At 36.4% G+C, this 24,894-nt stretch overlaps 1 protein-coding gene across 1 annotated transcript in view; it reads right to left on the bottom strand.

Annotated features, from left to right (window-relative positions):
- RAB2A (RAB2A, member RAS oncogene family) overlaps nt 1–24,894 on the bottom strand; it is a 43,085-nt gene that overhangs the window by 6,778 nt on the left and 11,413 nt on the right. The window contains exons 3-7 of the mRNA XM_048286424.1: nt 23,849–23,920; nt 20,816–20,883; nt 11,185–11,267; nt 9,751–9,843; nt 6,086–6,197 (exon numbers count right to left, since the gene is read on the bottom strand). Of these exons, the coding sequence (XP_048142381.1) occupies nt 6,086–6,197; nt 9,751–9,843; nt 11,185–11,267; nt 20,816–20,883; nt 23,849–23,920 (428 nt within the window). The remainder of the gene's footprint in view (nt 1–6,085; nt 6,198–9,750; nt 9,844–11,184; nt 11,268–20,815; nt 20,884–23,848; nt 23,921–24,894) is intronic.

Genomic DNA, 24,894 nt, shown 5'->3' with positions numbered 1-24,894 from the left:
GGATTTATGTACAATCACCTGAAAGATGGCAAGGCCCTCATACACAGTACCTCTACTACTCCCAAAAGTGAGAGACTTTTGCAAAATCAGTATGTTAGACTTCCAAATATAAAAATCCTTGACTAAATTTTGGGAAAACTCAAGAAAACAATGTAACTTCAGGAAAATGTCTACATTTAATGTTTAACACTCAGTAATTTTCTAAACCACAACTTACTGATGCTTTTATGCATGAGACTGCTGAATATAACTGTACCACAGCATTAAAAAAAGGTTGTATACAAGTTATTCAGTGATTTGTTTTAATGTAACGTGTTTTTCAATTGTGTGCTCATTATAACTAGGTTTCCAAATAACAGCAGTACCCCACTGAGAAGTGCATTACTGTACAAGTGGGAAAATGAGTCCTGCAAGATGTGATCTGCTTGTTGTGTCATGCCTGCACCTACTGCAAAGCCAACAAAAGAGGCTTTTAAATCACAATATACCAGTGTAATATCACTTTAGATTATCTGTATAAGGAGTTTCCCAGATCATAGTCCAACATGAGAATCAAGAGGCCATGTCTCACAATGCCTGCCACAAAAAACCCCCCAAACAACACAAAACTGCAACAACCAAACCCTACAGATACCACATTTTAGGTAAATTAATCCTACAAACACTGAATGTAGAATTAAATCAACTTCAACATTCGTATCATCACACAAATAAGTAATGCAGGTTTACTACCCTTGAGACAAATCCAGGAAGAATTAATTCTGCAACTGGTAAAAACAATGCAAGAAACAGGTAAGGGAGTAAGTTCCTGATACCTCTGTCTCATGGAAGCTGTATGCAGGAGTAATAATAAGCTAAGGGCATCAGAACATGATCAGTAGAGCAGCTACATGTAGTTTTCACTTGCAGATGTCAATAATGTCACTTGTCTTTCTCAGAAAGCTAACAACAGGACAAGAATCTGAGGACTTCACTACAAGCTGAGCATAACAGGAAAATCCTGTAAATGAATCACCGATACTTTTCAAAACTCAACACTTTACAAGTTCATCTTTGCCTAAAATCAAGTATGAGATCACGTTCGGCATGGCCAGCTCGTGGAACATGCTGCCCTCTGGTGGCAATGTTAAAATTAAATTTAATGCTTGGAAATAAAAATTGGGCAATCAGTATTTCTGGATTCTTTCTTAAAATTAAATGAGGAATGTTAAAGGTTAAATATAACACAAATTCTAAAGCATGACCCAGCCAACACCTAGAATTTCCTCCTCCTCTCCAATTTCCTATCTTATCTTTTAGCAGTACGATATGATAAAATAGTTAGATTACTCTACTATTTAAGAATGCATTTGGAAACAGTAACAATATGGACAACAAATGGATTTACGCCTAAAGCATGCACCTTCCCAGTGTGTAAGTGGTACTGGATGGCCACTTAATAAAGTGAGATTCCAAAGCTCTGAGCAGCTCTTTTATGCACACACAGTAAGGCAATACCTTTTGCAGCTAAATGATCTTTCAGGAAGAGGCCTAGCATGCTAGAAGGGATGCAGAAGGATTAATTATAAGCAGTAGTAAGGTGCTATATCATGGATCCACACCCCAAAAGCACCCCAACACATTTGTAACCTTATATTTGAAGTATAGGTGCAAAGACACAAACCAGAACTTGATAGCACAATTTATGTCCCCATTGAGGCACAATCTTTCTGACAAACTTATTGGGCTGATTCATATTACTAGAGCTCAAACTGACTTTAAAAGTCCTGCAGCTGTTGTTGAACAGTTACACAGGACAGAATACTTGAGGAAAAAAAAAAAGATAAATTCCCTAGAACTAAGAATCCATCTCTCCAGGAATCTACAGGTGAGGCAGGCAGTATCATACATTTCATGTTCTTCTATAAAGCCTGAAACACTCAGTTAACTGAAACCTTTTATTCTCATCACAGATGCCCAGAAGCCCCAAGCACCATGGCAGAGCCACTATTCCTTACTGTGAAGCTGGGGCACAATCCAAGGATTTGCCACAAGGAGCTAAAAGCTGTGTATCTTCACTACAGCCAGGTATCCTAGCCCTTCTCCCTTCCACAGCTGAAGTGACATGAGCTTCAAACCCCATTTTCTCACAGGAGAAACTGGCTAAAATGTCAGCTTCACACTGCTGAAAGGTCAGCGCTTTGATTTCTAGAAGCTTGAAGGAATACTGGTTTTGATACAAGTTAAGATAAACCTAACTTTTGGGTGGGCTTTTTTTTTTTTTTTTTTTTTTAAGGACTCATGATGTAGAAATCCTACTCTTTTGCAAGTACTAGTCAGATTACCTCTTGTGTCACTTTACCTTGCTATGAAAATTATTAACATCCTATGACTTTCAAGTTTTATTAACTAAATCCCTGCTTTCTGTATTACCATGTCAAACAACTATTTGTTTCGCAGCTCTTAGTAGTGTTCAGAGAGAATGTGGAAGGGAAACAAAGCACACTTTAAAAATCAGTTCAACTTAAGATGCCTCTAAGAATCTAATCTTGCCAAGAGATTTCCATTTTCACCCTTCAGAACATTACAAAAGGCGATCTCTGTTCTCTTATCTATCCCACTGGTGAAGCTACAGGAACTTGAGCTCCATGTAGCAGAAGTGCTCCATTGGTCAGTTAAAACCATTAGTCTACTCAGATTTAATCCTAAATAATGAATTTACTATTGCATTCTATTTATGTGCAGACAACTTGGAATAACACAAATAATGCTCTTAAGTTTGGCATAGGCACCGCTCCTCCATACGGGAAACAACTTACTAAAACCAACTCCCACACCAGGAGTCAGTGATACAAGGGCACGACTCAGGTGAGATCAGCTTCTGAACGCTGATGTTGTCTAGAACTGCTTTGACCAGCATCCAGAGAACTTTCTGGCTTAAGATTGGTCACAACATTCATCATTATTAAAAGGAGTACTCTGAAATGAAAAGATTATGCACAAAGCTACTGTAGCTTCCCAAATACAGCTAGGTATCCTTAATTCTTGAGAACCAGTGCACATAAATGGATTCAAACCATTGATATGCCAGGCACAAGAAGTTAAGCAGTGTGTGCTATAGGAGACTACATGGTCACCCTGAGACCATGCAGGTGACTCTACTCTGCCCCTGCCCAAGCAGAAGGCTCTTAGCAAACTCTGAACTGCAGGATGCAGGTAAGACCACAATTAATAGTCATATACTACTGTTGAACTACCAGTGAAAAAGCTAATGTGATAAAATTGCTAATGCCTCTTGCAAACGAGACTAAAAAGCATTCTTATGTATTATGTGCTGGTTTAACGAGAGGTCAGAAATCAACAGACGTTGTGATTAAAACAAGTGCAAACCCTCCTGGGGTTCAGACCCCAGACTACATGTGTATGAGTGAAAAGCCTCCCAATGGACATCAGTGTTTTCTTAGAAGTAAATAAGCAACACTGAAGTCTGCAAACAGTACCTCAGAGTACACATCACCCATCCACAATTCAACAAAGTAAAGCAAATATGATAGCCAAGATTCTAAAAGTTAACAAGATTCCATCATGAGAAAGACCACAGCCATGCATGTTAGAGTGTACACTACACTAACTCCAACCAGCTTAGAAATCACTGAGAAGGAAAAAAAAAAAAAAAGGCACAAGAAGTCAGTAATATTTTGATAGTTGGTTACCTTTACAGCTTTAGACAGAGGCTAAAAGGAAATTAACAACCTCCTGTTTAAATAAGTATGATATTGCTGAAGAGACTAGCATTAACTGTCCTTGCACTGCAGTCAAATTATAAGCCTGTGGCTAGCCTCCCCCCAGTAATCATTTTATCCTCTCAGTGATGCAAAAACTTTTTACACAATCCCACTCCACATCAAATATGATGACTTAACTCTGTGGTTACAGAGAATTCTTATAAGTCTCCAAAGTAACTGTGAAGGAAGAGCCTGCATCTATTTCCCACTCCCTACCGTCTATTACCAATTACGCAAACAGGGTGGAAATTTCTCCAACAGCCTTACACAAAATAAACAGCCAAGAGGATATTTTCCACTCCTTATCATCCATTTCTATTTAAGATGTAGGTAATGAGGCATAATCCTGAAGAACATAATGAACAATTTTAAACTGTTTTAAGATCCAAGCACCAAAAAGGTCCATGTACTGCTCCTGCTACAGATTTACTAAGGTATTCCACAGTGGTGGAAATCAGGATTAAACAAGGGAAACAGCTTAAATAAACTTTACCAACAGAAGCTGATTTGTTCATATAAAGAAAATGCTAGAGATTAGGATTTTGCTTCTGTAGCTGTTAACTATTCTACATCGTGCCACTTTTTTTAGTGTTTACCGAGAACACCATTTAAGGAATTCACTTGATTGTCACTGAAAGGGATTATATCCTGAAGCTTTTCCACCAGAACTAGAAAGTTAGTATACACACACATCACTCACCTGTATAATTGAAAGGAAAGGATTCTATTCGAACTTTTTGATAAAGAACTTAATGCTCATTTGCCTCCTGATAATCAGAGATGCATTAGATACTGGACAATTCATTCACTAGGACATAGCTTTTGATGCAAAGAGAGGTGATTATGTGAGAATCAGATAGTAATGAATCCTGTGAAAGTCATCTGTAGCTTACTGTAACTTTTAAAAAAGCTTAAATATTTTGTAACTACAAGGCTTTACCAATAAAAGAATACCTCATTGGTCACATACCATTTTGAATTTAGGACACTTTTGGGAAAGAATAGGGGCAGATTAAAAGAAGATGAACTACATCATGTTATTCTAAAAAACGTCAGTGTGGATGAACTGAGTATGGGCTTGAAAGACATGTGAAGCAATCTTTCTGCTTTACATAGCACTAGCATCTCAGCTGGAGCTCTTTATCCACCACTGTACTTGTCTGACTAGAATGCAGTTAGTTTTCTTTACAGCAGTCTGCATGTGGCTGTGTTTTGGATTTGTGACTAAAATTCAGTGTTGGTAACACACGGATGTTTTAGCTACTGCTGAGTGTCACTGTTTCTTACTCTGCCCTCTCCTAACAGTGATTAGGCACAGGGTAGGCAAAATCATGGGGAGCACAAACCAGCCAGGACAGCTGACCAGAATTGGCCTGAGGGGTATTTCATATTACATGAGTTAATGCTTAGAAATAAAAACCAAAGGGCAGTCAAAGTTGCTGTTGCTCAGAGACTGGCTGAGATTCGATTTGTGTGGAGGAAGTTGTAAGTGATTGCCTTTCTGTCACTCTTCAACCATCTGTTTCCTTCATTTTTAAAACTCTGTCTCAGCCCCTGAGTTTTATTCTGCTTTGGCTCTTCTGGTTCTTTCCCCCATCCTGCTAGACAGAGGCACTGAGTGAGCAACTTGGTGGGCATCCAGCTGCAGCTGAGGTCAGCTGACCATGACCACCCTTCAAGACAGGAATGCAGTAAATCAAGGTGAAAGATGCAAGAACTCACATATGTCCAGAAATATGAACTATAAGCCAAACTTGAAAAGACTTAAGTTCTTTAAAAGTAGCAAAAACTGAAAAACTAATTAAATAAATAGCAGACTACAATAACCTCTTCAGCAGCTCTGTAGAGGACAGAAAATTGAAGCTGTGTGCAAATTGAAGAAGATTCCTACTAGGTAGTAGAGAGGAAAGATGTTGACAGTACAAACACCAAAGCACTGCAAGAGATTGCTCTGAAGAGCTTGTGATATACTAGGAGCCTTCAGAACAGGTTAGGATGACATCTACCAAGAATACCAATAGCTTGGCTTGCTTTGGACTAGCAAATCTATTCTAGCCTTATTTCTTAGATTTCATGACAGACAGAAGTTAGCCATTTCTCTGATCAAGTACTTCAAAAAACCCCACAAGTACAATAATTAGGAAGCCTCAACAATGTAAGTAGTGCTGTGCAATCAATTACAACACGGACATTGTCTTTCTCATAATATAAAGAGTAGTTAATTCAAGTTAAGGAACCCAGAATCTAGAGGAATAGTATCTATACAAATGTGTAATTTAAAGCAAGTGTTTAAATAAAATGCCAGTGCTGAGCAAAGTTACCTCCTCTACATTGGAAGCAGTTTTGGCAGATGTCTCCATAAAGATAAGTCCATGCTCTCGTGCAAATGCTTCACCCTCCTCTTTCTTGACTTCTCGTCTAGATTCTAAATCACTAAGATGGAAGAAAAAAAAAGTTAAGTTACATGGTCTAACATGTCCATATAAAGATTATCCTTCACAGCCATGCTTATAAGCCTGAGAAGCCAAGAGCTCCCATCAGAACTTGGGTATATAACTAGTCAAGCCCTTAAAGCAGAATTACTGTAAGCCCTGCACTTACAGTATATGGAATAGTTACAGGCATCACACTTACTTGAGCTATATATCCTAGCTGACATAAATCTTATCAAAGACTTTATGAAACAGCTTTCTACAGGATGAGTGTGTATTTAGGTATTCCTTGAATACTAACTTCAGACTTTGTCTTTTCAGTACATATACTCTTCTAGTATAGTATTACCTACCAATTCAATACTATAAAGCTGAGCTGATAAAGGAGCTTTGTAAGTGATTTCTTAATAGTAAACAATTCTAAAAATAAAGTTCATTTTTTCTATTCAGTAGCAAAACTTCACACAGTCAATTTCTGTTCTAATAAAAAACTTAAAAGCAAAAAATAAATTCTTTTGAACTACATTAGCTATCATCTCCGAGTAAGTTAGAATTTAGGTTTTGAAATTCCTGGCCCTCCAGCAGCTAAAGAAATTGAAGTGAGTGTTACACAAGCTCTTGCTCCCTGCTTTGGAAGCAATTTAATTCAAAGTTAAACATTACCCAAAGAAGCAGAAAAAAAACCCTCTTGGACTGGACAACTAGAGACAAATCCATTTCTCTACGTCATACAGATAAGTATTTTACTCTTACTTTTTAAAACTCCTTTAGGAACAAAGAATTCAGAGTTTGTCCTTCTTTGCAAGTATATTACATCTTGAGCAATAATAGTGATAAATTTATTATTGATGTATAAGTGTAAGATATATATTTCAATGAATTTTCATCTAAGTTGTACATGTATAAATATCTTAGATACATATTTTTAACTAAAAAGCATGCAAATAGATGTATTTAATTTGCTGTCAGTATACAAATAAAAGAGTATCATACTAGACTTCAGTGTTTCCCAACTTAGTAATTATACATATATTAAAAATAGGCAATACTCACTGTGGCATCATCTATTTTGTAGCAAAGCAGATTTTCGTGATTTTTAACTAAATGCTAGCTCAGATGAGTTACAGAACCAATACCATTCAGCACATTACTTAAATATTAAAAAAAATTTGAAGGTAAGGATACAAGAAATATCTTCTTAAAACAATTTTGAAGTTGACGTTCTTTATATTTAAGCATTCCCAGTATTAGCTGACATTGTCTTTTTCAACCTGAGCAATGTCTTTATTTGCTACTACCATGCTATTTTCAAAAATACCTTATTTAAAACCTTGACTCACTTCAGTGTTATCTCCATGACAGAACATAAACAAATAACTTTTTACTTGAAATAATGCAGTTGTATCAAAAACTGCAATGACAGCCCAGTCAAAACTCAATACTGATACCTAAACATATTCTTAAAGATCTTTAGCTGCTTCTACTAACCACAGTTGTCTTCCTCTCTCCATTCCAATAATTCGAAGCATTTGGTCTTACTAGATCAATATAGCTATGCTTTGTTCTGGAAAGAAGATTAAGTACAGTATTTGTAATGTTTTAACACTAGTATTTGCAATGTTTTCAACAAACAGCCATTATATTTCAAATTAAATTCTCAATACTCTTCAAATCCAGCAATAAATCAGTATTACAAACTTATGTCAAGTGCACTTTGGGGAGTCATAAGAGCAGTATTTATTTCTTCAAAACTGTTATGCTAGCATACATTCTTCCTTCCACCCATCTCTAGTAGTATGCCCTACCATAAGAACTCTTTCAGGAAAATACAGTAAAATTGAAGGAGTTTTCTTCTTGTCCTCCTTGAAAATAATATCCTTTAAAAAGCTTAAAACTTTTAAGTTAAACTCTTAATACTTTTAGTTCATGCAGCACCTTAATCTGTAACAATATAAAGTGCACATTTTAAGTGTATTTATTGTTTGAATACAACCTACTTGTAACTGGGAATTACTGAGCTAGCTGCAAGTAGCAAATAAGTCTGCATCAGCAGAACGCAAGACATGAAAATGTAGTTTAACAGCTAAGAATAATCAGAAAGTTACAGATGTCAATTAAGTACGCAAACTTATCTCAAGCAAACAGTACACTCTACTGTTTCTCTCAGTGCCATCTTTTTACTCACACAAGTATAGAAACAGTTGGTCAGGGCCATTCACGGGTTTACCAAAGCTTCATTTAATAAGACAAGATTACATTTTTTATATTAATTTGTCAAGATTATGCTTGTCACGTTCCTCAGTTAAAAAGAAAGTTGTCAGTCATTTACCAGGTAACGTAAAAAGAAGTTCACAAACCTCACCATTACTTAATATGTACCATGGTTTTCAGGAGGACGTAGAGGGTGGTGGGGCAGTGGGGGAAAATAGAAGAGAGAAGAGGGGGAAGAAGAACAAAATAAAAGTTCAACAGGCCCAAATAGCAAACCCAGACTCACTATCACAGAGCTGTTTCCCAGTAGCATCTAAGAAACGATCTGGCTGTTTGTGAAATTTTCAGGGGCACACATACACATTGTAATTTCAACTGGCATCTTTACCTTCAAGAATTGCTGAGGCATGGACATAAGTTCAAGTCAATTACACAAAGGCCCATAATTAATGGATTATTAAATTCTGAGGTGATGCTTTCGATATTTTGAAAAAATTCTGCATCCAACAAATAAAAAAAAATCTAGACATGATGCTACAATTCACCAGATCAAGAACCAGAAGAATTAAAGATAATAAAAACATGTCAGTGAATATATTAAGACTTTTACTACGAAGTCTCAGCATCATCAGGGAATAATTTTGTAATTTTACACAGTTTAGCTGATAAGACGACCAAGTAACTGGTAAATTGATTACAAATTGGGTAACACTTCCAAAACTTTTAGTTGTATTTTCATCACCCAGTGACTTTACCAGGAAATGGTGAAAAAGCATTCTCTGACACCAACCCCAGCTAAAAGGTACAGAATATGGAAGAGGCTTGCAAATCAGAAATGTCTCAATCACTGAGGTATGCACTTCTTACGTTTGAAAGAAGTTTTTGATGTGAGTCCTGTACTATCGGGTTTTTTTTTTAAATGACACTTTCTTTGATGTGATTCTTAACCAAAAACTAAAGCACTTTAGAACACCTCCATTTAGGAATCATTCTTCTAATAAGGGGGAGATCTAGGTGTTTCTAGTTGGTGATTCCAGAAACAAAAAACCATAATGAGAAAATAACTCATAAATCCGTTGCTACATGCATTCACAATCAATCCTTTGGAAGTAAAATTACTTCCAAAACAGATATTCAGAATGTAACATAGTTGATCCATGTGCTGCACATTTGTATTAGTCTAATTAGAATAGGAAAGGCTTTAGGTTCATCACAGAACTATGCAAAATGACAGAAGGGAAGTTAAAGTTCACATATTGCCTACAAATAAGAAAACCCAAAAGCTGAAATATGGAGAAGTTAAATCTTTCCCTCTTACAAAGTAGCAGCTGATCAATTTTTACCTTTTGTTTCCAATAAGCATTATAACCATGTTGGAATTGGAATGCTGACGAGCATCTTCTAACCAAGTTGTCAAGTGGTTGAAAGTGTCCCTCCTAAGTAGGGAAGAGAATGAACATTAAAAGCAGTATTTTAAGAAATCCTTCCCCTGTTAGTCAGCTTCTTTACTTGAGTAACCAACTCACTTATTAGTGCACATGCTCCGGGGATAAAAGCTAGTAATCCCTTTGTGAGAGGGAGAACAGGTGAACAAAAATTTAGCAAACAAGGAGTGTTAATGAACTCTGACTAAAAGGTAATTGAAAACATGTTTGCTACAAATTGTAAAGAGGATTCTTAGAGCTGTAAGAATCTGTAATTTTATATACATACAAAAACTGCTGAACAGAATTTTAAAGGAACAGAATTTTACCCATCAGATTCAACCAATCCAAACAACAGTACAAATAAACGCATACTCACATAGTAGTATTTGTTTTACTGAAAGCAGAAAGTGGTTGATAATCTTCTGTGAGTTTAGAAGCTGAATAATAAATTCAGCAATAAAGTATTTTAAAGTGAGGTGCATGAATGTGACATTACAGTTTTTACAGAAGGTGTACACTAAGTATTAAATCCCATGCTTGTAGAGTGGTTTTAAGATACCGTATTTTATTTATTAATCAAAGATTAATTTAACTGGAAATCCAATAGAAAGAATATGTTACTTCCTGATATTTAGAAATAAAAAGGGAACAAAAGGAAATCTTGTAGTAAAGTACAAGGCATTGCTCAATACAACAACAAGAGCCAAGACCTACAGAAGGAGGCACACAATAAGATTTTGGAGCCTGAACATTTTCATAAACCAGCCAGAATACCCAGAGTTTTACAGATAAACTGTATGTAGATACTTTAATACAGCAGGGAAACTTCAGTAACTTCTGAACACCTACTAAAAAACTACCAGATTAAGACCTATATTTTCCAAACCTTATAAACACAGCAATGGTAGAAGTTTCCTGGTATTTTTTATGTAACCAAACTTCTATGTTTTACTATTTCACTCCTTTGCAGAATAGCACATCAGTAAAAGTATTCTGCTATAATTAAAAAAAATTATCTCTCATGATAATAAAAACATTAGAAAGGAATTAATAAAATATTTTCAGGTCTTTCTCAGTAAAGAGAAATCCAGAGGTCAATAGTTTATAAAAATATTTTATTTCATTCTTCCTGAGAATTTGGGCATACTTTCTCAACTACCATACAGAGAAAACTGGAAGTATGTAGGTTACATATGCTATATCTTGATTTAGAGCACTTAAAGAAGGTTGATACAATGTTCGATTACCAATATCTACACAAAAAGCCAAACTAAATGAGACACTTAGCACTGCTATACACCATAGCACAATTCTACAAAGACATCATTGTAATCCAGTTGGTGTTCTCACCTTGTAATGTCGTACACTAGTAAAGCCCCTGCAGCCCCTCTGTAGTATGATCTTGTGATGGAACGGAAGGACTCCTGCCCTGCCTGTAGAACACAAAGTTTCATTACTTCATATCTAATACTTTTTTTTTGGTCCTGAAAACCATGAACTTAGAATCACAGGATCATAGAATTCTACTTTTGAGGGATGGGGATAAGGAAGAGTATGGATGGGAAATCAGAAAGAGGACAACTGGGGACAAAGTCTCCAAAAACAGGAAGAGAAGGCACATAAGGAGAAGACACCAACTACAGCACAGTGCTGTTAAAACAGAAAAAAAAAAAGAAAAAAAAATCAGAACAAGACCTCTAAACCTTTTTTGGAAATCCCTGACAACCCAATTTACTGAATGGCTTCACAATACATGAATCATTATTAGAGCACAGAATGGACTCCTAGCAACTAAGCTCTGAAGACAAATTTGAAAGGAAGCAAATAACCCAGAGCTTCACATTTGAATTCAATAACCTGCTCCCTGGGGCAGCTGTTGACACTAGAATAAATAAAGTCCATTGTAAATAAATGATGAATGACATCTTTACGCCCACCATCTGCTGGTGTAAAGGTTGTTGGAAGGCCAAGGATGCAGATTTTATCCGTTATATCATAAACTGCAGCCAGCTTTCAACAGTCTTCAGATGGAATTCTTTCAGTAATCATTTTATTAAGAAAAAACAGAAAATGGTTGTGAATTCAATTTTACACAATTCTGCTCCACAGTTAATCAATTTCCTCTGTACTTGATAAATAATGCTTGTCAAAGCAGCTACAGGATGCAAGAGTCATCTTCATATACACTGTGAAAAACTTCAAAGTCTACATAAATTAGATAGTTCTCACAGAAGAGTATTCTGTAAAAATCTCAGCACTTAGAAGTATATGCTCAAAAGAATACAGTCCTGAAAAATAAATATTCATGGTTGCAGATCTTGAGCTCCTCATGCTCATGTTTTTCAGAAGACCTATCTAGCACTTGACACTTGCTAGAAGAAATATTTACTTCTAATATTTAGCAATAACAGATGCTTTAGCATAATTCAAAGATAACACAGAACATGTTTAAGAAATACTAATGCTGAAAAAAAACCCCTATATATGCAGTAAATCTGTAGAAGTATAGGAAATTGCCCTGATTTAAAACCATGAAACATAACAGTGAAATATTTATCAAATACAAGCTACCTTTCAGCCATGCCTACAAAATAAGTCTATGGAGAACTTTTTCTTCTCAGTTATTGTACTTTTCTTAATACTAGATCATCTTGAATTCAAGGAGAACTTGATCTAGATACTGTCACTGAACAAGAACAGTGAACAAGAACAAGCACAACAAGTTTAGACATGTTCAGTCTTCAGAAAGCATCCTTATCTTCCAGAATAGACAGTAACTTCTGTTTAAGAAAACACTTTATCTTAGCCATTCCAGTGGAAACAGTTATAAAATACAGTACAACATACTTAATAGTTTCAATACCATTAGAATACACTCACATATGCTCTTGGCCAAGAGTCCAAGTACATCTTTATGTAAACTTTGGTAACATCTTTATGTAAACTTTGGTAATAGAATACAACCAGTAGAATACACCAAGAAATAGTAAAAACCCTACAGTTTTTCAGTGCAATACTTGGTTTCCTACATAGACATTCAAGTAAGCTCTACAACTTTTTCTTGATGTGGTGACTAGCTCAAGTGGGTGGGAGATAAATGAAACATTTCCCTGCTAAATAGACAACTTATTGTTACCAGGGTATTCCATAGATTGCCTAAATTCATACATGACCTGGGCTTCACCTAACACATTAAGATTGCCTGTTTCACCTTCATAAATTCCACCCTGACACGTGAAATTGTTCATCTCCCTAAGTAAGTTAATCATGGTCAAGCAACATGTCAGGTTCTAGCAGATCTTACAAAAATGTAAGAGTTGTGAACTCTTAAAAGAATCACTTACTTAGAAAAGTTCAGTATATAAATCCTAAAAGTACTGTAATATTTTTAATTCTGCCTCACTTGACAATGGTGAAATTTAAACATCATTGCTTCCTTAAGGAAAGGGTAGAAAATGGTATCTTCTTTGGTGAAGTATTATTTTGAATTAATCAATTAATTGAAGAATTATTTTCCATACAGCATTAATTTGTGCTTACATATACCGATGGACAAGACAAAATAAATTCCCTTTCATTCTAAGCAAAAGAAAACTGAGTTTCTGTAAAGAAGCTCCATTATATTAAAGTTTATTTTATATATAATATAAAAACATATTATATAATAAAACCACCTTATATATATAATTTACTGGCTACTTTAACAGAATCATTCTGAACAAGATCTAGAAGGTCAATATAGCAGGGTTAGGCATGTAGAATATACTCCACAGCTTTTTTTTAAGCATCATTATTACTTTACCTCTTCATCTGAGAATTTTCTCTGTCCCCTCCCCTTTTTTCCAAGGGGGACAAACTATTTCAAAGAAGTCAAAACTGAAAGAAAGTGTAGGCTTTCTTAAACTGACTTAAAAAACCACAAGTGTGCTATAATTACACTTTATCAGTCTTACAAAAAGCAGGATCTACCAAAGTTTAGCTACTTGTTACAAGGAGCAACAGACAGAAGCAGCAGTATAAAAGCTCAGTATAAATTAAAATCAGCTTCAATACCAGAGAAAGGCCCTTTATCTTAATTTTGTTATTACCATCTCTTTCATGCTCCTGCAAAATCCAGCACTTACTTTTTTTTTAATCTCTCTTCCGTATTAAAAAGCTTTTTTTCACAGAATGGTTGAGGTGGGAAAGGGATCTCTGGAGGTCATCTATTCCAACCTCCCTGGCTCAAGTAGGGCCATTCAAAGCAGACTGCCCAGTTCCACATCCAGATGGTGGGGGAGGCAGCAGTCTGTGGTGTCAGAAATAGTAGGGGCAATATTCAGGAAACAAATGTTAAAAATATGGCCTTGGGTGTTTCCCAAGGCCACATTACATCCAGTACAGGTGATACAAGCTTTTGCTCCAAGACAATCCCTGATTATATGCACTGTCAGAGCTTTGCTGCAGTGGAAATGGGAAGATGGAGGATGTTTCTGGTAACAGCCAGACCATGACAGCTACTTCACACACAGAAACTCCAGCTCAGACATGGCTGCCTGCAGGAACCTATTACTGCACACTGAGCAGGCCTGAACATGCCTCCTCTCTCTTCAGGGAAGCAGGTGCTAGGTCTGACATGAGTAGCTCACTAATCATGAAAAAATGCAGGCCTCTGATAAACAAGCAATGTTTTAAGTGCTAAGTAACATTCTTTTTTGGCTGTTTTCTGTACTGTAAGCTTTTACAATTCATACCATAATGGTTCACAGAAACAAACACTTTCTGATAGGAGAGACTTATATAGACATAGTTCTAGAAGTCATAGGTCTTCAAGCAAGTACAAAAATCTTTATCCTTGTTTCAACTGCACAGACATATCCCATGTGCTTCTCAAAACATACTTCAGTATAGAGACCAAAATACAATTTGAAAATAACAATGTAAGCAGAACACAAAGCATTATCGATCACCTCAGGTCACTAAGATACATGGAGATTTAGGACCTGCCCTAGAGTTTCAGGAACATTTAAGCTATGCAACTGTGTTGTCAGGGACACAGTATCTCTAGCATATTTAAGAAAAGCCTCTAAGTGTTACTATTCCCTCAGGAAATCATGGTGTCATATCCAAGTATGCTGGTGGAGTTGCATCAGTGGCAAAATATGAAGGCAAGCCTTTGTTTTCAAAAAGAGTTACTTGCAAGTTCCTTAACTGTGTATTTTTAAATCTATAAAATAAGGGGAAAAAATTAAAAGAACCGTAACTCAGGAAAAGAAAGTAGTTTAAAAAGCAGCATCCACAACAACATATCTCCCTAGAAAAGAGTCCATTGATTTTGCTAAGCTCTCTATTCTCAATGCTGAAGAATTTGAAAAGTTTCTTCAAGGACCAAGTTACCTGAGAACATCCCAGCAGGCCTTCAGCATCCAAGCTGACAAATAGTTTTTATTCAGAGGGAACATTACAGTATACATCTACATCCAATATGAGAACTACAACACACCTAGGTAGTAGCTCTGGACTCCCTCACTCTGAGAACAGGCATACATATGTGGTATGTTCAAAACTGGTGACAGAACATTTCAATCACACCAGGAATTATTATTTACTTGCTTACATTTTCCTAAGTTGCAAAGAAAACTAAAAAGACATCTTAAGAAATAACCAACTCGTGTCACACCACCTACAACAGCTGCCAGCTGGGAACTACTCCACAAAGTTGATCCCTGGAATAAAATGTTCCAGAAAGAAAGAAGAGCAATACATACCTTTAAATATAGTTTTGAAAGTTATAAATACATTAACAGCCACTTAGTCACATGTCAACTTGTTTATACAAATGCATTAATCTTTCTTGCAATCATGTCTCCAATTCAGAAAAAAAAAAAAGAATTTTAAGATGATTTACTAGCATGTAGTACAAATAGGCACAGAAGCAGTGTAAAAATAAAAAACAACCCCTTCTGTTTCCAGCAAAGATTCCCAAAAAAACCCAGAACTAATAACTAAAAATGCTTATGAAGAATCTATCACAATATAAGAAAGTCTCATAATTTATGTGAAGGATTTAGCCAAGTTACATGTTGCTTTAGAATTTAGTCAGCATGCAGTAAGAACTGAAATTTCAAGAGCACTAAAGATCCCCAACGACAAAACTGTACATATGTGTAAATACAGATCATTTGTACATCTGCCTTTTCTTCTGGTGGTATTGAATAAATGCCATTTAGATATCCAAAGCAATTCCCAACACATCACAGAACCAAAGCTTTAGCCTTCCATTATCAGAAGTACACTTCTACTTATAATTTGAAATAAACTGTACTTGAAACCCTTAGGTTTTAAGTAGCAACCCTCACTAAAATAAGAGTTCTACTGTGCAAAAAAGTAGTTCATACTCCTCCCATTTAAGGCCTTATCCTAAGCAAGAGTTTGCTCTTGTAGAAATCTTGTAATTATTGTAGAAAGCATGGATAAGATGCCAAGAAATTAAAAAACAATTCAGAAAATAACATGCCAATATTATAGTATTTCAATAACCAAATACATTTAAGCATGACAGACAAAGGTTTGTGAACACTAAGCTAGAAGGTGTATCAAGTTGCTGTAGCTTCCTAAAGTGACATCATGGGTGTGAACAATAACTTAAGCTACTGGCATTGAAGTTCAGATGATGGTCATATTACACAAACAGCAACAGGAATAACTTAAATAGACAAATCCCCCTGCCTCACCCCTCAACCCATGGATCCAGAAATAAGTTAATCTTCCCACATGGCAGCAAACAGTCTGTGACTGACGATTAAACGAATTTCAGAAACTAAAGTAGATCCTCTGGAAATTCTTGATGTTGCTTCACAGCAGTGTAACAACAGAGGGCTATGAGATGTATTAATATGCATGCAGGTACCATGGTTAAAAAGAGTCAAATCAGTAAAAATGTAGTAAAAATACACCAACTGCCCACAAACATGAGTGTGTTCTGACTAGCAAAGCAAGTAGAAAACATCATGAAGTAAACAGTTAGTGACGAGCTCTTGGGGGTGAACCCTACATCCTAGCAATTGTCAGAGTCACTAGGATAAATATTCATTAAATGAATGAAGAGCACTGTATTCAGTTCTAATAGATCTAAACCAATTGAAAACACAAGAAAAAGATCTTAATTCCCACGAAGAATTAGTATATTCAGAATATCTGAAAGTGAAATACGCCTTTAACAATCATGCCTTCAATCTTCCACAAACATGCTTTTAAGCTCTCAACTCCTAACACTATCAATTCAATTAGAAAGTACACTTGCATGGAAATCAAGAAGTTACTTTAAATTAGTTTAGAAAAACCAATTATTTCAGATATTTAGTCTGCCTAAGCAGGGCTATGGTGTTGTAAGTAAACGTAATTATGAATTAATGTTTTTAAACCATGGATTTCCATGAAGTAAGGCTGAAAGATATTAAAAATATTGCATTTAAGTACACAGGAAATGTTCGTATCATACCAATTTAGAGAACATTAGCATTGCTTAGCGTCATCACAGATCTCTCCTACTGCAGAGCCTGAGAAAATATCCTCTTTCAATTACTGCTTATTTTTGCTCGTCAACAATGACTTTTTAGTAACAGTCAATGCAATACAGAACATCCCCCTCAACAACAAAACCAAGGCCACTGACTCAGCCTGGTAACAAGCCCAGTTATCTCTCTACAACAATGAACTTTTTCTGAGAAGCAATTTTAATATTTCTTAGTGCTATGCTGCTGCCACAAGACAACCAATCTCATCTACACAGCTTATTTAAACTCCAAAAGCTTAACAGCTTCCAGAACAGTCATTTTAATCCTTACTAGTTGCTGTAAACCACTTCTAGTTCCCTAAAAGTTGTGTGCAGCTGACACTAGCTCAAATACCACACTTCCACAAAAGAGTTGCTTAACTTATCATAATAGGCAATTACCAACTAAGCAGTTTGGACAAAAGTATTTCTCAGTCCATCCAACTATTGGAAGCCATTACTATGATTAAAGGTAAAAGAAGAGAAATAATCTAGGTACTAAAGACAAACAACAATTTCGTCCAATACCTCCTCTTTACAGACCTAAAAACACCAAAAAGGAATAGTGAAACCCAAAGACTCACAGAGCTAAACACCTGGGCGTGCCACAGCACACACAGCAGCAAGCTTGCAGAGCCCAGCAGTGGGGAGATCCAGAACAGCCTGCAGCTGGGAAAGAACAACAGGACACTATTTGCTTGTGCAGACATGAACAGTAGGAGAGCTGAGACTGCAAGACAACACTAAATGCAAAGGCCACACGGAGTATCTTTCATGGAATGTAGGTTTTCATTTGTGGGGTTTTTGGCAGGGGAGAGGCCTGGGGCTAGGTGTGTTTTTGTATAAGAGTAGTGTTACTAGACTACCAGCTCACAGGACCAAATACTGGACTACAAATTCTAATAGACATACATGCATTCCTTAAGCATATATTCCAGTCTGGCCTCATCCAAAAGGAATTCAGTTCATGTACTCCCACATGGAAAACAGACTGCAGTAAATAGAGCTAACCTCTGTAATACACTCCTAATCCAAACTAAGATGCTAATGAAAAAGTAAAACATTCTTGAGTTATCATAAAAGAAGGACACACAAATGGATCTCACAGACATGCAACACTGTTAGGTCTCCATAAGGTGCAACATACTCCTGCAGTGAGGTATGCTGCAGCTTCCGTATGTTCCCATTACTATGACACACCTTTCCCTGGAGCTGCAGTGATCTGCTGAAGACAACATAAAATGAGCACTGTTGCATAGAAATATCAAGCCAGAAAAACCTGAATTTTAGTGTTTGATTCTCTTAAGCAAGCAAGTTCATTGTTAAATAATCCAAACAAATTTTATCGAGCTCTCCACTTCTTATGCCTCTGCTCAGGATGCATCCTGTTCAGTGATGGATTAAAAGCAGGTGTGTAAGGCTAGCACCAAATCAAAGAAGGGCTAGTGCTGTGACTCAGTAAGCACCAACCAAAAACATAAATAGTTCATGTGTTTCCTTAGCAACAGGTGTAAAATGAACCTTCTCTCACCAAACAGAAGTTGTTACAGCTTAATAAATACAGAGATAGCACCAGTAACAGCTACCAGTTTTGGCTAATAGAAAATGAGAATATGCTTAACACAGATAGAACACAGTAACCTCGGTCATTATGGACACTGGTGTACCTTAACACTCATAAGTAAAATATCTCTTGAGAATTACCTCATCATGTTTCTTATTTTTAGTATTCCTTCAACCTTTGCACCCAAGATCACAAATGATACAGTGCAATTCAGATATACTAACAAACCAAGACTGGATTAGAATAGAAATATCCAGTGTTTTAAAAATCAGATTGCATACAGTTAAACTTTTAACTATGACCAATATACTGTCATTCACTGCATACAATTTATAAACTATTAAGTACAACACCAGTATACAATCTACTCAGTGTATGAAAACTTCCAATTAATATCTTCAATTTATGTATGATATACTTAAGAAGATAGCCAGAAAAAAATCTCTGCTCAGAGTTTATAAGTTATAGTCAAAAGTACTTGGGTTGCCATTTTGGCTACTGGGCAATTTGCATGCATTCAAGACAACAACCAGACTGCAAAGAGCCACTGAGTCAGAGGCATCAGGAAATGCACAGTCTACTGAAACATAGCTGAAGTTCATTCATATCTAAGGCGATTAACAAAATCAGTTCAAATGCCAGTGAAAGACAGTAGTAAAATTAGTACTTTCATCTGCAGACAATCTGCCCTAATTTTGTAGGTAGGTGTAGGTATGTAGTCTCAGTCACACTATATACTAAGGATTTAATCATGAAGCTACTTTTTATGCAGAGATTTGCTTGCATATTGACCTTAAAAATGCTCAGCTACCTTGGTAGACTGCAATCCACAGTTATAATAGTAAAAATTCCCGGGGCAGAAAAAGCCTAAAAAAAGCTGACCATATTGTTCTATATCTTTTTCTTAGAACTTCCAAGAAGGCACAGGTGTTAGATGCCACTTCAAGTAAAGAACTTGTAAAGTAACTAAGGTCTTACCTACGAAGTTCACTAAAATATTACATTTATTTACATTTTTATATACCCATGCACATATGTAGGCATGCATACATGAATGTATGCCCCTTCACTGATTTGCTGCAGCAAAAAGGGCACATACATGAGGCTAGGGATCACGTACCTGTCAGTTTCTAAAGGTATCCTAAAATGCTTTTAGAAAAGGAAACAGGCAACTCTTTCTTAGAGAACAGCCAAACACATTTAAAAGATACAGATAGCAGTATGAACATCTTAAACCTGCTTCAGAAGTGTAGACAGTGACTGCTTTATAGTAAAGTGACTGACAACACAAGAACAGCCAATATATGTTCTTAACCTGAACCCCCTCAAAAGTCAAAGTCTGAATTTTGGAAGGTATTTTGAAACTTTAAGCATTTATTAGTCCCTTCTTGACTGAGGTATTTACTGTCTTGAACTTGTGCTCTTAAATCTTCTTCTATGAAAAGTGAGCCATGTGTTTTCTCCTACCTTGGAAACGCAAACATTTCCTCTAGAGAACTCTTGATTAGAGGTAGCAGACACAACACAATTTCACAACAGGATGTTGTATTCACCAAATCTTGCATGAATGCACGAAGAGATTGTTTAGAGAAGTGTAAGTTCTTGGTAATATAAAAGACTTTCACCAAACAGTGAAGCAGCATGAATTATAAATCAGTATTATAAATCTGACAAGTGTTGAGGAAGTTACAGTGCAAATGCCGAAGAATACATCACACCAAAAAAAAGGAAATATTAGCAAGTTTTTAACTTCATAGAAACCAACGAAAAACTGCAAGACAAAGTACATAGTCTGTGGATGCTGATGATAGAGAGCTTAGCCAGAATAAAGGAAAAGCTAGTGGAACAGTATGTTTAAACGATTTTTATGATTCATTACTTACCGTATCCCATATCTGAAGCTTTATCTGTTTTCCATCAATAGTTATCATTCGAGCCCCAAATTCTACACCTGAACAGATTTTACAAAAGATGACATTATTAGCACATATCAGAAAGAAGAATGTCAAGTACTATGAAAGCAAGAACATAAATTTAAGTTCAGTCAACACTGCAGGAAATAATCTCTTTCACAATCTGCTTTTAGCCAATTTTCCAGCTGCTTGAAAGAGCTAGAAAGTTTTCTAGAAGAAAGGTAACTGTTACTGTCCAGGTGTCTGGGAGGTATTTCCAACAAAGTTTTCCAAACCACTTAGTAGCTCTAGATTAGAGGGAGAAACAAAACCCTTTGAATGTAAACAGACTTCTGAAGAGTCACAGTTATTTTAACACTCTACCAGTAACAGATTGCTGGGGCCAGTTTAGAAGAAATTACACCTACAATTCTTTATCAATAAAATAATCTATTAAGTGAGCATACAAAAAGTCATCTTTGACAAGACAAATTTTATTACTGTATTAATTAAAACACACCTGTTATTTAAAAAGTACTTCCAAAATTCTAGCTAATTAAAGATCAAATTTTATAACCAAGGGAAAAAAGTGTGTTTCAAATAAACAAAATTTCTTCAGTGGAAACATTCAGCCTTTTATACCATCTTTTAAAGCAATTTTGAGATGATTAACAGTAAATCAAGTATAAATTGAGGCTGTTACTGCAGTAGTTAAAATCTAACAAATGGCTAGAGATACTGGACATATTTAAAGGCTATAAAGTTCCCATTAACCTATAACCATTATTAAAAAAAAATACAGACCTGCTAGCTGAAGTTTCACTAAAATTGGTCATTGTCTAGACTTGGACTCAAGACTTTCAATAATGCAGCCCTGATTTGAAATACTCCAAATGTCTCTTCAAAAGCTTGCTTAGAATATTTGAGGGTGCAGTGTTGCTTTCTGTGGAATGATTTGGGGGAAAGGGGCGGAGCTCCCCAACAGGATATTGGAGCCAAATAAAAGCCGTTGGCCAAAGACCACTGTGCTCTTTAGCAACCAAATAACTTGCAGCAACTCTATGTAAAGAAATTGAAAGAATGGAGGTGGAGAGGCAGCAAGGAGGAAGCAGGTAAATGACACTGCTCTTCTTGAGGTTGACTGCAAAGGCAGGGAAGGTCTTTGGACTACTACACATGTAAACACTGAAGGTTTTACCTGGTCTCAAAATGTGGCTATAGAGCTGCTGATTTAAATCCAAATAATCTTAAATGCTTCGTTTCTGAACATGACCCCATAAAAAAAATAAAAGGGTATTTATCCTATTCCATTAAAATAGATGCCAGGAAAAAATTCTGAATTCAAAAAAAACACAGTTTGATGGCAGGCTTGTTCTCCAAGAAGGAATAGAAGCTGATCAGGTTTACAATAAGGGCATGTCCTATGGGCAATGGGCAAACAGCTACAATATTTACAATGGTTTATTTGATCTACACATTTTCAGTACTTTTAATACAACCATTAGGGCATTTATTAGTTAAATTCAACCTACGCCATCTCACCCCACAGGAGCATTCATATGAACCCATGTTCTTTCTTTATCTGTCTTTCTAAATCTGTTTGGGTAATTGGGAGAACCTGGCCAAAATACACACATGCCCTAGCAGTTAAGGAGGCATTTCCACCCTCTTCTTCCCTCTTTTTCAAGCAGCTTCCCAAGCTCCAATACTACATCCCTCCTCATGTTGCTTCTAGGTTCACCTCCTCATCTTACCAGCTTCAGTTTCTATTTTGTTCCCAGATTTCAGCTAGCTGTATGCCAATCAAAGATCTGGCACTACAACCACCCTGCTGAGGTGAAGCCGTTTCCCAGAACCTATCAGTCTGCTGAGGTGACAGGCCTGCCAAATGCATGAGTGATATCTAAGGTGTCACATATTTGGCAGGCCTAAAGAAGAAAAGATAAAAAGTCATGCCACCCTGAAGCACTCAGGCTCTTTATTCAGCCAGCCTATCTGCCGCCAAGACCTCAAATATCTGAAAACTGATGTTAGCCAAATTTGAACTATATGAGACAGGCACACACAAGGTGTGGAAGGACTGTCAAGAGAAAGGGAAGCAATAATCAAACCACCTGATACATTCTGTTACATGAAGAAAATCTGCTTGTATATCAAGCAGCTATTTCAGTACTCCCAAACATAGGAAGCCTACCTATTCCAGCACACAAACTAAAAATAGAGACTAGGATACATTTTGTGCAAGGCTCATGATTAGAGATGATAGGTTCCTTGAAAGAACATCAACAAGGCGAAAGGTTCTGCCATCTCCTCTGAGACTAGCACCTGTTATGCTTAACAGCAAAACTGATCTGCAGACTGAACTCGCCCTCAGAAGAATTTAGTACCACACTATTCCTCTTATTTTGTGTGGAAAGATAAATAAAAGTTTGTATCATTTACTGCCATTAGATCAGAGGCAATGTGTCAACATGTACTCATTCCCCTGGTATCAAATCATACATTACACAAATGGTCCATACCCAGTTGAAGAGCTGAGAAGGAAAATCCCTATCCCTTCCAAGAGCAAGTACATTCACACTTCAGTCCTCTATTCAAAAGTTAGTCTTCCCAAATAAATTTGTTTATTCATCTTTAAGGTTAACTTTGCTTTAGTTTAACTTGTCTTCAAGGTTTTGTGACTAGGGTAATATTATGTTCCCTAGTGAAAAAAATGCTACTTCCATCACCATCAGTGTATTTCAAGCTTTGACAATTCTTCTTCTGTGCCCAGTTTTAAGCTTTTCTGAAGAAACAGTTTAGATACCACAGCTATGAACTTTTAAAATTATTTCAGATTGTACCCTCCCAATAGAAGACCCCCACTTGACTTCACTAGCAAACAAATATTCATTAGCTAGAGATTCACTGCTACCTTAACACAGCACAAATCCTGCATTTCTGCAGCACAACAAACTCATAAATGCATGCTGAGGCACCACAACCACTTAACCACTAACAGCGGGCAGCACAAAAAAGACCTACCAATAGTGAGATCGTGGACTGGTTGAAACCGCTTGTCTGTGAACTGTAACAATAAACATGATTTCCCAACACCTAAAAGAAAGAAAATAAATGTGTTAGGCGAATTTTAAGAAAAGCCTGTAAAGAACCAATAGAAAATAATTTAAGGAAATGTTACATATTGCTTAAAATTAATTACTAGAACTGAAGGTATTAGATCTCACATACTTTGAAGTGTATTAAACTTTTTAATTACAGCTTTTAAAGTTCTAGAAACATAGTCAAAGCAGTTATTTTCAGAAATGGGATAAAAGTGAATTATTCTTTTGAAAAAGTAGTTCTGCCTTTAAAACTAAGTGGAAAACAAGTTTTCTAACAGACCTTCAAAGTACCACTTTACATCCTCTTTCCACAATAACTACAGGGCTTGCTACTCCTCACAACCCTTTTTCTGCTTCTCCTTCAGTACTTTCAGCTTTCTTCCAAGCTAACTAGATCCTCAATAGCATCAGACTCCCATCTATCTCCTTATTTATCACCTGAGGTAACCACAGCAGGTCTGTGGCTGCTTACAACTATATGCTCCTGCTCACTGGTCCCCCACAGGCCAAAAAGCAGTCTAAGAAGAACTGGCAGCAGCTGAGTTTACATTACAGTCAGACAGGTAATACAAACACTGTCCCCCTCAGATAACCAACTCATGTCAGAAATCAGTTTACTTCAGATCACGTGGACACTGCTCAGCAGATGGGCAATTTCGTCTGTATGTGAAAGCACAGAAAAGTAGAAGTTAATGCAGTCAGCAGGAGTACCCAAACTACCTAGGTTTGTAAACATAATACTTTCTACAATTAATTTTTCCTTCTTTTACTTGGAGGGGTTATTCTTCCTGTTCTGCTCAGTCAAACTTTGTATTTTCAACCTTTTAAAATTAAGTTCCTGCTGTACAGGTCAGCAACAGCCCATCATAAGAGACATATCTAGTAACAAAAGATAGCAAACAAAGAAATAAGGAAAAGAGCCACACTGCCAACACAATGTATGCATACCAGAGGGCGGTTTGCATA

Source organism: Corvus hawaiiensis, chromosome 26 (genome assembly GCF_020740725.1).
Source record: "Corvus hawaiiensis isolate bCorHaw1 chromosome 26, bCorHaw1.pri.cur, whole genome shotgun sequence".
Lineage (NCBI taxonomy): Eukaryota > Metazoa > Chordata > Aves > Passeriformes > Corvidae > Corvus > Corvus hawaiiensis.
Note: the sequence above shows the minus strand (reverse complement) of the source record. Positions and strands in the feature narration are given on the sequence as shown.